Raw genomic sequence first — 16,341 nt, 5'->3', positions numbered from 1 at the left:
CTACCAAGCTTTTGACGAGCCCCGACCAGCGTTTTGATTGTCTGCTTCTGTTAAAGTTAGACGCAAAAAACTCTATTGACTAATTAATGGATTGCCAACTGATGTAACCTTACTTTAATGTAACATAGCAGTGATAACCAGCCAGAGGATTGCTGCTGTTGATATGTAAAGTAAGCTGTATAACATAGATGATGGTAGATGAATTAACTATTTATAAAGGCAGCAAGTTCCATTTAAAAACTTTATCTAACCCCCTTCATGCCATCTGCTTCAAAAGTAAAATTGTAGGAGAAAAAAGTTAATCATTTGTAGGTTGTAGTCCATAGTTTAATTATTACTAAAGGTTATATGACACATCCGGAGCTTTTTATGCTGATTATGCCGCGTGTTCTCGTATAGATCATTTTAAAAATCCTAAACTAATAACCAAGTTAAACAGGTATAAAATAAAGCCGTCAAAATATATAGGATATACTGGGTAAGAGGGAATAGATGATCAGCTAGAGAGAACTTACAATTTATAATACCACTACAATCACTCTTAAAAATGAGGAAACCATTACTGCCTCCTTGTGGTAAGTAAGAAGTACTGCAGATAATTGGATCTATGAATCACAAGATGTAAATAAACCAGAAAAATGAAAAGACAACGGACAACACATGGTTTTGGTCATTTAATGGGATATTAAAAAATCTTTTCTATAAAGGATTTCTGTATAAATCTTGACAAAAGCATTTTTTCACAACCCTTTGCATGCTCATAAAAGCAATTTATATACAACTGTAATTAACGGCAAAGAAGCAAAGCACACAATGTAATATCACATTTTTTAAATTAAGAGATAACTTCAAATTAAATGGCTCATATATGCAAAGGGACAAGCAGTGGGGTATAATGCAGTTTCTTAAAAGCAAAATCAACATCACATTCAAAATGATATGACAAAAAACTCCAACAATGTTTAAAAGCTGCCAAAAGCTTGATAATAAATGTGCCTCATGTTGTATACAGCATTTCATAATAGTAGTTACATCAACGCTTATTTAAAAATGTTAATTAAACTCTATTTATGAGTTATTCTTCATCAATTCAGACTTTGCTAAACATGTTGATGGCTGTCAAAAGGAACATGCTGTGTTTTGTGACAGAACTGATCATATCTGCAGTGAGTTGACCTCTATGATCTGCTGCAGGATGCTATCCACATCGCTGGTCTCCAGACTGATACCAGCCAGGTCCAGCTGGGGCAGGAGGGCCGTGAGAAGCACCACCACATTCTTTCGGATGTCAAGCAGATTCTCCTGTGTAGATCTGATCAAACACAGAGATCATACAGTTCAACCACTGCTGTCAAAGGATAATATCACATTTTATTAATGCAACAAAAGAACAAGGCGAAGAACAAGGCCTGAATAAAGGATATGATTGAAGTATTTCTGGAGAAGTTAGAGCTAAAACACACGAGAGATTCAACATTTGTGCTGCAATTGTTTGGATTGGCTTTACTTATATGTAGAAGCATTTACATCCCTACGCACAAAAGCAGTTCTCTCAGTTACAGGAAATGGCTCCATAGCCGAGACTTCATACCAGGGTTATATAGAAACAGATGTTTCTCCTATAGGGCCACTTTGGGGAAAGTTTTCATGCATTGAAGCCTGCAGCAAGTCTCATTTTCAGCTTGCTTTTGTGTACATACCTTGTCTGTACTTACCTTGTCTGTACAGACATAAAAAATAAAGGTGAACAATAAAACTGGATGCATGCTTGCTGTCATCCAATGCAAAAAAAAAAAAAAAAGAACTCTAGAAGATTTGTTTTTTTTCTTACCCAAAAACAAACCTAAGCATGAGACATATACAACATTGCACTGAAATAAAAACTGTCTGAATAATTAATTGCAATGTATTCTATTCAGGTAGTGAATATTGTTTGTGCATGTGCATTTATGGTGAGTTTACTCACCTGCTGTCTTCACAGGACTCACTGTCACTGATCCTGCTCTGAGTTTCTGTCCTCTCCTTTCTGTCTCCGTTCTGCTCAGGCTGCTCTTTGGACCCATATAGAGCTCTCTGACCCTGGATGACTGGACCCTGAAGTCTTGGAGCCTGGGCCAGGCTGCTGGATGAACAGGAGCTCTGATGTAGAGGGAGGACAGAAGAAGAATACTTTAGAGATGGAAAATTTGTGCTAAAAGACATTTACAGACAGACAATAGAGATTGTATTTATTTATTTATTTATTAAGCATTGTGCCCATACTTGATTGTTTAGGTGACATGACTAAACCAGATTTTTTATCTTTTATAATTATTCCCCAAAAAACAACTCACATATCTTTTTAAAGCATGAAATCATATCTGAATGTGATTTGTTGCATTTCTTAAGGAAGGTACATGTAGCCAAAACATTTACATCTTATGCAATCTAAAGCAAATTAATTGAGAAGAAGTATTGAATAGATGATGGGAAAATTCTACATGAAGACTCAGCATTGTAAATGTAGGGACCCATTGAAGCCAAATGTAAAAATGCGACTCCAAGTCAGTGGCATTGTGAGAGACGATATGATTTCATTCTAGATTAATCTTAAATAATGGGTGTAAATTCTGCTGACCTCAGCCTCTTCGGTTTGGCAGCTGACCTCATTGCTCGCTGTGGATGCAAGCGGTTTCATCAACCCTCCGTTTTGATTCTCTCCCCTGCTTTCAGACTCTGTCATGGTGCTTTGAGATATCTTTGTGACTTCCAGACCTAAAAGCCTCCGAAGCCTCTGGGTCTCTTTCTCCAACCCGGCCAGCTTCTGCATGTTAGCCTCTCTGTCGCTTCCTTCTGGAGGGACTGATCTGCTCACTGTGCGACTCAGAGGAGAAACTTTCACAGTTTGTGCTGAGGGGAGTGAGTGGGTCCAGGAGAGGCTGGTGAGGGTTCGCTGGGTAGTGTCACCCTTTTTCTCCCCCAAGCTGTTGCTGTCCCCTTCACTCGTCCACAGTTTATTTCTTTGTGTTTCAGGATTTGTCTCTCCTAAGCCAATTGGTTGCTCCTCAACATGACACGACTTCTTATTGGCATAGGAAAATAATGACCCCAGTTTCCTTTTGAGGCTGCAGAGAACAGAAAGTCGTCAGCTTGGATAAAGACAGTGAGGAAATGTAATCACAGACACTCTAAGACTTTGAGACTGGTTATCAAAAATATTTAATGTTCCACAAGCTTTACTCTGTTTTCACAGTTGTGGTATTGTTGTTTAGTGATGCAGGGATTAAAATCACCCATGTAAGCATCTGGACCAAGTTTGTCAAAATTAATCTGGTTATATTAAAACCATTGAACTGGATCATATCTTACAAATAGATTAGATTAAACCAGGTAATTCAGTCCTTAATTTTGTGTTGTTCAAAACTTCTCAGTGGGATTGGTTACATTTTCTAAGATTATCTGATCCCAGCAGAGTGGTGGATTCAGGCTGAATTACAGGAATAAAATATAAAATGTAATACAACTTTTATGTTGATTAAATATAACATTTTCACGATGACAGCACTAAAGACAGTTGTTTTCTGCTGAGTTACTACTGTCTCATAGAACATGAGATACAATTTAGAATTGTGAAAAAGCAATGGATTTTTTTTTAGTTGTAAGTATGAAATGAAGTATTTAATAAAAAAGCGACTTAGAGGATCTTTCAGTTTGTGTGGATTTTGGCGCCCCCTTGTGGACAAAGTATGTCACATTCAGCACAGTGATAATTGCGCTAATTTGGTAGAGTTTGTTTCGGATAAGGCTGAACCATTCCAGGATTTCTTTGAAAAATGGGACAAATGTAATCTGGATAGCAAAAAAGTGGACATCAAAATCTGTATCATTCCTGTCCAGATTAAACTGGGCCCAGAGTTTTCTGGTTGAAGACCTTAAATACTGTGGACTGCATCACCACACCCATGACTTAATTACCTCTATCAATTATCTTTCGGAAAAGAATAAATCACTGCATACTCATCATTATATGAGTTAGACTTATTATTACTGCCAGCTGTAAGTTAGTTGATCACTCCCCATGTTTTATAACCAACTGGAGCCCCACTGTGGAGTTAATTGACTCACTGAGATCTCTATGCAACAGTTTACAATTCTACGTTTTGAGAAAGAGCGCAGGATTTCAAACTTTTAAATGTCTGAAGAGGGAAAGCTTTTGTCGTCGTTTCTGTTTATTGTAAAGAAATTAGGAGAAAAAAAATACTGGCAAAGTTAAACAGAAATTAAATCTTAAATTTCTTTAGTAGAAACCTATTGAAAACTTGAATTATTATTTATCAGACTAACCTTTTCTGAAAAATATTTCATCTCCTAACTGCACTACAGTACCCTGAACACACCGCTGTTTTCATACATTATCTTGAATGCTACTTGATTTCTCCTATGTCAGAGCTTACATGCAACATACCCCACCTCAAAAGGTTTGGGTTCTCCTCTTCTGTCTCCATGGCCTCTCTGCTTGTGTCCCTCTCCTCATCATGAGAATGTTCTGGTCCGTCTGTGGTCTTAATGACTTCGTCCACCCTGGCAGGTTCCTGTTGTGTGTGTGGGACCTCATCTGTGGCTGTGTTCAGTGTCTTTGTAGCATCAGGAGCTCTGTGTGTGTCTTTAAAATGATCTGCTCGGTGATCTGTGTTCACCTCATATGGTTCTAGTGTGTTTGCTTCTGTGTGGTATCTGTCTGTAGTTATTTTGTGCCGAGGTGCGTGTGTTGGCTGGCTCGGCTCTGATGAACTGCGAAAGAGGTTTTGATGTGTAGCCTCTTGGTTTTGGGAGGCAGGCCCCTGCAGGACAAAAGACCATTTACACTTACATTAAACATGCTTTACCCAACAGTGATACAGCACTGGTGACTTTATCAATATAAAACACAAACCTCCAGTGACCTTTCTCGTTTCCTGCCTTTTGGATGCTCTCTAAAACACAGAGATAAAAGAACAGACATTTATCAAGCACATGGTTGACTTCTCAGACCTGCCTTGATAATGTTGGTCCTTATCTCTATATGAAGAGTTCATTTGCAAAAACAGATAACTCAGTTTTTAAAAATGTTCAAAAAGTATATTTCTCTTGATATAGATTCCTAATAAAGTGACATTTTCAAGATACCTCTGATTATTAAAGTCATTTTGACTTAGTCAAAGCCACCCAACCTCAGTTGATTGATCATACCAAAAGCTATTATTAGAAGAAAAAAGTTTTTTGAAACATTTTTAAATTTTCAAAAGTGAGTTAACTGTTTTTGCAAAGGAACTCTTCATGTTTATTCTTAAACAGAAGGAGGAAAATATATTCAGGAGAAATGGTAACAACGGAGGATAGGAGGAGGAGGAGGAGGAAAAGGAATAGTTGACAAGCCTCCATTACTTCGGTGACATCTCCCTACAACATATCTGGCTTTGAGTGCCATGTTCTAAGAAATGAACACATTTTTACTTCTACCGTCACTTTCCACGTTACTTCACTTCTGACAACAACGTAAAGGACATGGGGAAGAACTTGTGGAGTTGTCTCAACCTCATGAAGAGTCCTCCTGTATAAGAGCAGACACTTCAGAGATTCACTGAACACACAGAGGACCAAGGTATCCTTCAGAAGTGGATCAAAAATATTAGAACTATGAGTAGTTTTGGCTCTTTCTCGTTGTGATGTTTGGCATTTTGTTGCTCATCACCCGGCAATAATAGGCTGACGTTGTTCCTCTACTAACTAGCTGGATTAATAAAGTAAGAGTTGCACATTATTACAGACCAAATGCATGAGCAAAAAATAATTTATAAAAACGTGTTTATTGAATATCTATTAGCCAGTGCAACTAGTCTGTAGCTAGCTGACTCATCACAAGAACAATGCTATATTACACAGCACTTCTTCAAGTGGCAGATGGTAATTTCTCTAGTTCTTCATTAGGGTATCAGGCTAGTGTTGACAGTGTTAAATCTAAATAATGTTGTGTTCATTTGATTAAGGTACCTTCATTCATAACTGTCTGTCTTTAATCTTGAATCATTGCTGCGGTCACAGTCTGAAGGCAGCAGGAGATACTGAGTTGCCGTAGCAGTATGCAAGATGGCTGAATACACAAACTGCTCCCTGGATTAAACAAAACAGTTATGGTTGCATAACTAGGTTTATGAGCTTTCTATATTCTTTAAATTTTTTATGAAACTTGAATCTGATAAAATGCTAGGCACTAGCAAGCTAATGTCTGACCCACAGTTGCAATCAAAGATAGTCAGCTACTGTGGTGACTGTGAAGGTTTTATCGGCCCCTCTGTGCATGTTGTGTTCAGACAGAAAAAAAAGACATTTCTCTTCTTTTTATCCACACAGATCACATGTGCCACTAGCGGAAATGAGAGTGTGAAACTGAGAGATGGTAAACCAAAAAAAAAAAAAAAAAAATTGCATGAGTAACCACAAAGACAAGCACAAGCAGACATACAGGGCGATTCTCACACACAGAGAAAGAGTTTCAGAGGCCGAAAGAAATGGGATTTTTACGGTTTCCTGTGGTTCTTCTGGTAGCTAGGTGTCAACTGCTCCTCGCTGTCTTCTGCTTCCTCTGGTGAAGAGCAGCTTCTGAAACACATAAAGATCTGTCTTTAAACTCGATCAGTGTCAAAGGTAGGCTCAAGGCCTTCCTGCTACAGCCCACCTACTCCCCCAGTCACACACATGTCTTTAATATGTTGTGGGGACAATGTTGGGTTAGTTCTTAGTGTGGACTACCATTTCTAGTGTAGCTGAAATGACATAAAACACAAATCTATGCTCTAACTAACCCAGTGTCAAACTTTCACAGTACTTCTGATCATTTACAAGTTGAACATGCACCAGCTCCTGCATTCAGACAACAAACAGTGTGCTGCTGCTTCAGAATAATTAGCTGATAGTTTTTTGGATTGCCCCTGTTTCTTTTATTTTTATTATTTTTGTTATTATATTAATCATTGTTATTTGAATCATTGCTTTAACATAAATTTAGCTTATTTAATTATTTATTTCTTGTATTTACCTGATCTTGTTAACGCTACCTTATTTTTAATTTTTCTTTCCATTATTACTTATTTTATTAATTTTACTGTATTGATTTAATTTTATTTTTAAGTATTTTATTTATAATCCTGCCTTTTATAATGTTACCATTGCTGTTGTTTTCTGTCTCTCTGTTATTCTGTGAAGCACTCTGGACCGCATGTTTTTATGTACAGTATGAAAGGTGCTATATAAATAAAGTTGAGTTGAGTTTGCATTTGATGGTCCTAACATCTAGTTGTGAATTGAATTGCTCAGCCAAGGCAAAACTTACAACAGGAACTAATGCTTGTAATCTGTATTGGCTCACTTAGACTATTCTGCTTTTATAGACTTCAATAATGTCAGGTTTGCAAACTACTGTCTATCTGAAAAAGCCACAAGTCAAGAAAATTATGCAGAAAAAATAAGGAGAAAAAAACACACCTGTAATGCAGATTGGGATTCTGGCTGCAGTTCCAGTTTTCAGGGACCACGTTGTAATGACCCTCAGGGACGCTTCTCCACTTCAGGCACTCCTCACACTGCACCCAGACAGGACCCCTACATGGACACACACACACACACACACACACACACACACACACACACACACACACACACACACACACACACACACACACACACACACACACACACACACAAACACACACACACACACACACACACACACACAATCATTACAGTTGAAATACAAAATGTATTGTCTAGTTTAGTAACCACACACATGAAGCTCTTTTTTTTTTACTTAAAAGTGTGTATTAGACATGCTCCTGAAGCTCCCTGCTGCATTATGTTTTCTCTTTGTTCATAACAAGATTCTCTGGTATCAAACTTTAGAAAACAAATCTATTTTTCCTTTCAGTTTAAAGGACAAGTTCCTGCAAGTAAGGGGAAACACCTCACCTGCATTTTCTTGGATCGTACTGTTTATCCATTTGGACCAGATGACACTTTTAGAAGTCTGACTTGTTGAATATTAACTTGTTTTTCACGCTTATAATCATAAGAATGGTAAATCTGAATTGAACTGCCTTTCAGGTATTATAATCGTCAGGGTATGGATACATATTTGTGAGAAAAACAATCAACACTCACTTGGCAGTGTCCTGCTCATCTTCATCTTCTTCTTTGTCGAGAGCCTGAAACTCGCGCTCTCTGGCCCTCTTCTCTGTAACCTCTTGCCAGTAGTTGTTCAGTTTCAGGCCCAATGCACCAAGGGTGAGTCTTTGAAGGGGAAAAAGGGAAAGAGTGAATTTCTTTAACCTATTTGTCAAACACTATAAACACAACAGCCCACTCTAAAGTATGTGTGGCATATATAAATCACAACATTTCTTCAAACAGGTGTATAGAAAACACTTACAGACTGAACTGCATGAACCCTCGATGCCATATTTGCTCATTACTTTGTAAATTCAGGTTGTTAAAGTCCTTTTTGTAAACTCTGATTAGCATTACCACTGCATGTGTGTGTCATGCACCTGTACTCTTTGGTGTATTCGAAGTCTTGCTTGTTGTGAGCAGGCTTGAGAAAGTTACACTCGATGACGCCGATGACCCCAATTCCTGACCTTTGACCTGACGTCTGTAAGACATAGGAAGTGAGATGTTAGCAGTGGTTTGATCCTCAAAGACTATATTTGGACAGATAATTGAATCATTTCACTCCACCTTCAGTTGGCAGCCCACTTTCTCGTAAGCTTTGATGAGCCGGTTCTTGTGGTACATCATGATTCCGTAGTGGTCTCTGTTTTTTGGGTTCAGTCCAAATGTCACCTTCACCTTGTCTTTCTATTAGATGTCAGTCAAGGTTAATAATAGCATTGTCAGGTTTAAAAATAATACAATGGGATGCTTATATGTTTAAAAATGTCATTATTATAAATGAAGAAGCTAAGAACCAACATCTTATAGTTTACACAGATTAAAGTTATCTTAATGTGAAGTACTTCATCCAATCAGTCAAACTATCATTCGGTATAAGAGGAGGCATTTTACTATTATAACCACAAGCAATAACACCTGGTCAGACCTCAGCAAAAACATCAGTTTGCCTCTTCCTTTCTGCACACATACACACTGGTTATGATTACATTTTTTTTTACCAACATTAACAGAAAGGGGATACACTGAAGTGGGGTTTGTACACATCATGCTCAATGTGTTTCAGCCTTTTAGAAACAAGTTTAGCCAGAATCTTTCTGCCCCTCAGTATAATCTGTGTCCTGGGCTTCAGGTACAAGATGCTGAGGTAGGCCTGCGACAAAAACAGGAAAAAGATAAAAAGAGAGTTACAAAGTTAGATATTTCACATTTAAAAGAATCAACGTTTTTGTCTGACACCATCTGTTATTGCTCTGTATCAATATACGCTTTATTTTAGCTGACACATGATTTCCAACTCTTAAAACTTATTAAGACAGATTGATGTTTTTGAAAACCTTCATTCAAGCCCCCCCCCCCCCCCAGCCTGCTTTCCTCTGACTGGCCTGCTCTCCAGAAGCCTCTTCCACTGTTGCCATGCAAGAAAGCCATCGTGAATGACTTAACCGGTGATTCTCTATTTGAAATGACAGATTCTGATTATGGCCATCTGTTTTTGTAGCAACATGTAAACCTTTTAGAGATACCTAGATTGCAGAGTAAAAAATTAGAAACCAAAGAGGCTTTAGCATGACACTAGGGCAATGTTCCTACAAGTCCACGGGTATGTCTCCAGCAGTGAAGAAGTACTATGGTTTCTGCTCCAGACTGATAGAAACACAACCTTATATGCACCACACCTCACTCAGGTATTCACATTTTCGCAGTAAGTAGTAAATGCAGAGGGGGCCTGAATTTTTGAAGGTTAAATTGTTTTTGATGACAGTTTGCCTTCACATGAATGTAGATATTGTTCCTGTACTGTTTTACCAGCTTAATAACTTCTAATAATTTATTTTGTTCATCCACCCAGTGTTATTATGTAATCGCAATGTTAGCAGAAAAGGGAAGAAGTATAACACAAAACTGCTTCAAACAAAAACAAGTTTCTGTTTCAGGATTCTCACCACCAACAACAGACAATTAGTAAAACTGTTATATATAGGCTTGGTCGCCATGTATTACTTCTTTTGGCGATAGATTGTCAATTCACTTGTATTTATTAAATTTAAAAATCTTAAAGATACTTACTTTAAGACTCATAGACCATTCCTATATTTTGGATTTACATAGCTCTCAGGACAAGAGGAGGACCTGTGTCAAAGCATTGTTTTGTCATCTGATATTTCAAACTCAATAAACCCTCTATCCCAATATTTTTTTTTTGGCCTTTTTTGATAGGACAACTGAAGGGAAGACATGTAGGAAATGGTCAACCAGCCGGGAATCGAACCGGCGACCCCTGCAGCGAGGACTGTAGCCTCTGTATGTGGGGCGCTTAGACCGCTAGGCCACCAGTGCCCCTCTATTCCAATTTTTAAGACAAACATGGATGATACTCTTGAAAACATGTGCAGTAAATCTGGAATCCCAGGACACTTGGGGATTTGCTGACAGGTATACGGTTAAGTGATCGAGAGCTTAAGACCAGCTGCCTGGGACCTTATCATGGAAACTGTACTGCATTAAGGAATTCATTATCTGCTTCAGTTTCTGCAAACACACAACACTATCAGCTTAAATAGCATCTTTGATATCAGACTGGTATTTTTTAATACTCAGTGGAAGGAGTTGGCTCGTTAGCATTTGTTTTTCCAATTCTTTCAAAAATTCACAGAAAATTCACTTGACAACTGATTGGAAACAAGAATCTGAAACCTGTTTCTGTGATGAGAACTAGAGGGGCCTTATAGCTGATTGAGGTTTAATAATTACATACATTAATAGTACCTCCCATTAGTAATACCTGTCCTGTTTATTTGTAGTGATCACACAGATGACATTTCTTTCTCCACTCACCCTGAGACTGTAGTGCATGTCAGGGATGTTCTGTTGAGCTCTAAATGATCCACCATTCCTCAGACCCTTCTTCAGCTCCTCGATCTGAATGTCAGGCAAACGGAAGTCACTCCTATCGGTCTCAAAGTCGATCTCTGGCTTTCCATCTTTGGCCCTTCAATGTAACATCAAAGACAGCACATATTTAAAAGGTGATGACAAAAAGTATGTCACTGCTGTCAGACTCACTCTTTTAGAAGCATCAAAAACAGCATCAGAAAGATTCACATGTTAGAAAGCTTAAAGTGGGTCTTGAGTATTTAGTCAGCATGACTTCATGTGGTTAGTGCAGTAGCTGATAAAGATCATTTCACAGACCATTTTTGACTCCAGCCTTCAGAGGAAGTAAAGCAACGACAGTCTGAGAAACTCCTCTTGAACTTGAACATGAACATTCTCTTCAAGCAGAAATCAGCCAAGCAAACCATGAGAAAGGGTGTCTTCAGCTTTTCTCAGCTCACACGATGAAAATAAAGTGGGTTGTCTTTCAGTATATTGTGTTTTGCATTGATTTGTTTAAGAGCATGTTTAAACAAATTGCACATGTGTGCATTCCGGGTTTGCCTGTCTGTGTTTGCATACTGATAAGGCTCACATGCTGTACATTAGAGATACCATACAAACAGCATTTCTTATTAATTCAAACTGAAGGAATCAATGAAACTTTAATACATTTGTTTTGTTGGTTGTGTTACAAATACTTCACATAAGAGGATCAATGCCACTGTTGTGCCATTATTTCGAATCTCCTTTGAGGTTTGAGTTGTGTTAATTCTGGTGCTCCCTGGGGACAAAGCGGGGTCTCTGTGCTGATCCTGTCCTGATCATGCATGTCATGTTTTTTGATTAAAAAAAATCTCTTTCTGCTTTACTTTAAATTTCAAACATGTGACTCGAGTTGACCCTTATCCCGCAGCAGGGAAGGATGGTTAACTTCTCAATGTTGTTTAGTTTAACTTTTAAAGGTCATACCAAGGCATCAGTAATAATTCAGTCTGTTTCATAACCAGCTAAAAACTCCACACAGGAACTTTAATAACAAGGCTACAACCAGGAGACAGTTAGCTAGCTTTCAAGACATGAAATAAACAGCTAGCTAGGTCAACAGCTAGCCTGGCTCTGTACAAAGCATAGACTGTATAAATAATGGACGTAGTATCTGTGACGTCACCCATCTGTTTCTGAAGCGCTGTTTTGAGGCCAATCGTTGTCGGCAGCCATAATGCTGCTGTCGAGCAAGTGTGACGTATAGAGGCGGGCTTTGAGCCTCCTAGCCAACAGCTAAAGTGTTCCCGCCTGTCAATCAAGTCAACTGTGCCTCTCATTGGAAGACTCGTAATCTCAATATCTTCAAAATTGCAGCGTAAGAAAAAAATTCACTCCCCCTACAGTGTGTGCCGATCAAGAAATGAGCTATCCAGACTACACTCGTCTTTTGTACCAGGCTGTAAACATGTTTATTTCTGCTGTAAAGATCGGCTTTTTTGTATTAGTGGGTATGTGGTTTCTGGTACTTCCAGAGCCAGCCTCAATCAGATCCTCGATGAACTACAGTTTTTAGCCCTTCCGCATTGGACTCATATTTTTAGACCGGAGGTTGCCGCTTGGTACAAAGCTTATTCATCAACCAGCATCTGTAAAGCTAGCTAGTTAAAACTAGGTGGTTTGTTGTTGAAAGGAGTAAAGAGTGAGAGTAAAAATTACAAACAAACAAATGAGCTTTAAAAGTGCTAAACTTGATTTCTAACATTGGGACAGAGCCAGGACAGTTCTTTCCTATGCTAGGCTAACCTAATTATTTCTCTAATCTACAAACATAAACAAAAGATATATTATAACTTTACACCCTTCACCCAAATTCTGCATGAAAAAAAGGAATGTTTTCTGACCTACGTATGTTCCAGATTAATATCTTGGTGCCCTTTTTTGAGTGGATAGAGTCAAAGTGAGCATGTATCTGCTCCAGAGAGGTGAGGATGGAGTTTTGGAGGATGGCAGCCAGACTGGCCTCAGAGTCCTCCGTCACCACCAGAGACTGTAACACTGAGTTAAGGTCAGGACATACAGGAGGATACAAAGTGACAAACATTTCCTGTGTATCAACTTTGTAAGTAATTTACAGCCATTTTAACTCATATTCAGCCCAGTTATGCTACAAACCGCCATGATCTTGGTTGTAATGATCATGGATATAAAAGGATATTTGTTTGCTGGTTGAATGGGACTATGGGCACAATGACAGCCTGGGCCTTGATGTTTTCCAGGTAAGTCTGAGACAGCATCCCCACAGTCTGGCAGCCACCATTCTTGGTGAAAATAAGGGCGTCGCGGCCCAGACGCATGGAGCCCGACTTAAAGCCATTCCCGTACACGCCGATGGCCTGCTGGCTGGCCTTACCTGAACCCTTTTCTGTAAAACCAAAGCTGGACATATGTGTAAGAGGGATAGCTGGTGAGAAGAGAGTTGCTTGTATGTTAGTAATACAACAAATTGTTTTCATTGCAGAATAATTTGTCATCATTATCAATAGACATTTAGACTATCACGTCAGATCATTTTTGAAAAATAGCCCAACTTTGTGAGAGCATAACAGACAATAAAAAATGAAGTGTTAAATTTAGAAATGGCTCTAATTAGATGGAATTTAAAATCATCAAATTGTATAACTTCATGCATGATACTGATACCATTCAATTATGAAAGAGCTTTAAATGTACTTTAAAGCTTCATGTGTATTTTACCTAAGCATCTTGTGCAGTTTGTTGGGGGTCATACCGCTGCCATTATCAGTGAAAGTCAAACAGAGGAGAGACGACTCTTCAGCCACGTCTATCCAAATTTGTTTAGCCAACACACCAGGGTCTGATGCATTGTCTAGAACATGAGAGAGGAAAAAGATCATTAAAAGATGGAAGTGGGAAGGAAGGTATTCCTTGGTGTAAACAAGAAAACATATTTGGTACATTTTAGCTTTTAGTGCAAACCTGCAACTTGCACTAATGCATGTTTTATGGAACACATCTTACAGAAAAGCCCTGAGCTGTTGGATTGTGCTCCTGTCTGACTGCACATGTTGGTAGTAGAACGCTTGCAGAGACAAGTGTCCTAATGAGCCGTGACAAAGCGAAAGTGAGTCAATGTAAAATATCAGGACCCTCAAACTGAAGCGGTGAAATGGGTTTCTGCCATCAGTAATTTTTTTTGTCCATATCTGCTAAAATATAGGCCTATTTCATTTCCTTTTTTAAGCTTTTCTGTGCAACTATAACCAGCTGCTTCAACATTTATATCCTGACCTTGCTGACAAAGTCATCACAAAATCTAATCAGAGTTCAAATTTGCAGCTGTCAAGTTCTTGTCCAGGTTAATGTCCTATCTATCTGAGAGCACCTGCGTTTATACAGAACAGCACACTCCCACCGCAGAGGCTGCGAGTGTCATCAGCCAACAGACAGTCAGCACGTCTGGACCAATCAGCAAGCACACAGTGGATCAATGTTGATGTTGACAAAACAGAAACAGACGCTTTGCATCACGTGGAAGGACAAATCACCGACTAATTTAAGATGAAATAGAGTTCAGTCTTTGAAATAAAACAAAACGTGCAAATTAATGTACTTATTTTACATGATATAACACAAAACAAATTACTTTACTGATGGTAACACTCTCTGACAGACATGTGCAGCATAAAGAGGTTGAGTGTTTGTAAGAGGAAGTCAAACTGGTCCAATCAACCACCAACAAAAGTTTGTTATACACACACTGTAGGTGTTACTGCGAAGGAGTGCACCATGAGAAGATGCGACAGCACAAAGGAGCGCACGGCGGCAGTAACAGGTGCGCATGATGCCGGAATAAAGTAAAAAGAAAACCCACCTATGAGCTCTGCCACCGCGCTGAAAGGCCAGGTATGACTAGTAGAGTTGCTGTTAAGGAAGGAAGGACTCATCTAGAGAACAAAAGATGAAGTGAGTTTGTTTCACTTTCCATTCTTCTACTTTTGCAGCGAAATTAATTTTGCTGAGAGATATTAATCAGAATACATGATATGAAGTTTTAAAATACCCACCGAGCTCAAACGGATCCCATGTTCGCTCAACCTCGCCATGTTTCCCAGCAGTTTTATGCCTCTTGTGTCGTGTGAATTTTTATACTGCACGCACGCACGTTAAGAGGCTAAATTATGGGCGTAACGTCACACACTGTATGCGGAAGTCAGCGAGAGATTGCAGAACAGGGCAGCTGCCGACTGTACATTAGTGAGTGAAGTGAAACAAAAAATCGAAACCTGAAAACTATTATAAACTCAATAAGTAAAAAATGAAAGTTTTTGAGCTGTTTAGAAAAAGTGTGTTTTTCCAAGACCCGTATAATTATCTGACTCCAATTCGACGTTGTTTAGTTGTCTTAATTCTTTTTTATTTAATTAATTCATGAGCTATGTAAATCCAATGTTATTAACATTGCATGTCTGCAATTTTTGCATGCTGCAATTTTTCTCAATAATGTCTGAAAAAAGTCTCACTCTTATTATCTAATTAACTTTCAATTCCTTTTGACGTTGCCTTTTATTGTTATCAACAGCTATTTCCAATATTTATGAGAAAGGGTGCATACAGACGGTTATCATAATGGCCTTGCTATTTCCCTTTTTCTTTTCTTTAAGGATAAAGAAGTTTTACTAAGTGACTACATCAACGGAGGCTGCTTGTAGATGATTAAAAACCTGAGTCACCAAATGCCGCCATCTCCTGACAAGAAAGCAGAGCATCACAAATTAGACCTTCCATGTTTATCCAGTTTATCAAGCTGTGGGCAGGTCACAGTGTCTGCATTTCAGTCAAGCTTCTTTAAGCTGAAGCATGCATCTTTCTGCAATGAAACATATTCAGCTCTGAGAATAAAGGCCTAACTCATGTTTCATTTTGTAAGTGTCCAATGAAAAACACCCTTTTAGAGGATGAAAGGTCTTTGAGCAGAAGCTTAACCACAACAAAACGTCTTAACCATAATGCTTTCAATAATAAAGCAGAGCTTAATGTTGTAGCTGGTTGTAATTCTTTTTATTTTGTTTGCCGTTTTATCTCTCTCGTGTTCCACTGTAATTCTCAACAGATAATGAGGTAAACTAGGATTACAACATGAAAAAACAGATTTATCAAACATTACAGCTCGTTTATAATTGTACCAGAAATTATGGCACAATTCGGCTTCAAATCAGATTTTGAGTTTTTCCAGTGTTTCATCAGTAGGAAAGTCATTACAAGGCTTGGTAGCCC

At 38.5% G+C, this 16,341-nt stretch overlaps 1 protein-coding gene across 2 annotated transcripts; it reads right to left on the bottom strand.

The window, feature by feature from the left end:
• Window positions 1–661: 661 nt before the first annotated feature.
• Window positions 662–15,224, bottom strand: zgc:152774 (uncharacterized protein LOC553526 homolog). 2 transcript variants are annotated; one of them, XM_034690703.1, is made up of 17 exons: window positions 15,132–15,224; window positions 14,939–15,011; window positions 13,801–13,933; window positions 13,262–13,482; window positions 12,948–13,095; window positions 11,020–11,173; window positions 9,206–9,334; window positions 8,749–8,868; window positions 8,559–8,662; window positions 8,173–8,301; window positions 7,501–7,617; window positions 6,541–6,618; window positions 4,913–4,952; window positions 4,450–4,820; window positions 2,618–3,104; window positions 1,967–2,139; window positions 662–1,312 (listed from the first exon to the last, which is right to left on the bottom strand). In XM_034690703.1, exons 1-17 carry the CDS (start codon window positions 15,168–15,170, stop codon window positions 1,156–1,158), a joined length of 2,673 nt encoding a protein of 890 aa, XP_034546594.1. In that variant the 5' UTR covers window positions 15,171–15,224; the 3' UTR covers window positions 662–1,155. The 2 variants fall into 2 exon arrangements, with proteins under 2 accessions (XP_034546594.1, XP_034546595.1); XM_034690704.1 differs by having other exon boundaries at window positions 6,541–6,615.
• Between the last annotated feature and the right edge of the window lie 1,117 nt (window positions 15,225–16,341).

Source organism: Notolabrus celidotus, chromosome 8 (genome assembly GCF_009762535.1).
Source record: "Notolabrus celidotus isolate fNotCel1 chromosome 8, fNotCel1.pri, whole genome shotgun sequence".
Lineage (NCBI taxonomy): Eukaryota > Metazoa > Chordata > Actinopteri > Labriformes > Labridae > Notolabrus > Notolabrus celidotus.
Note: the sequence above shows the minus strand (reverse complement) of the source record. Positions and strands in the feature narration are given on the sequence as shown.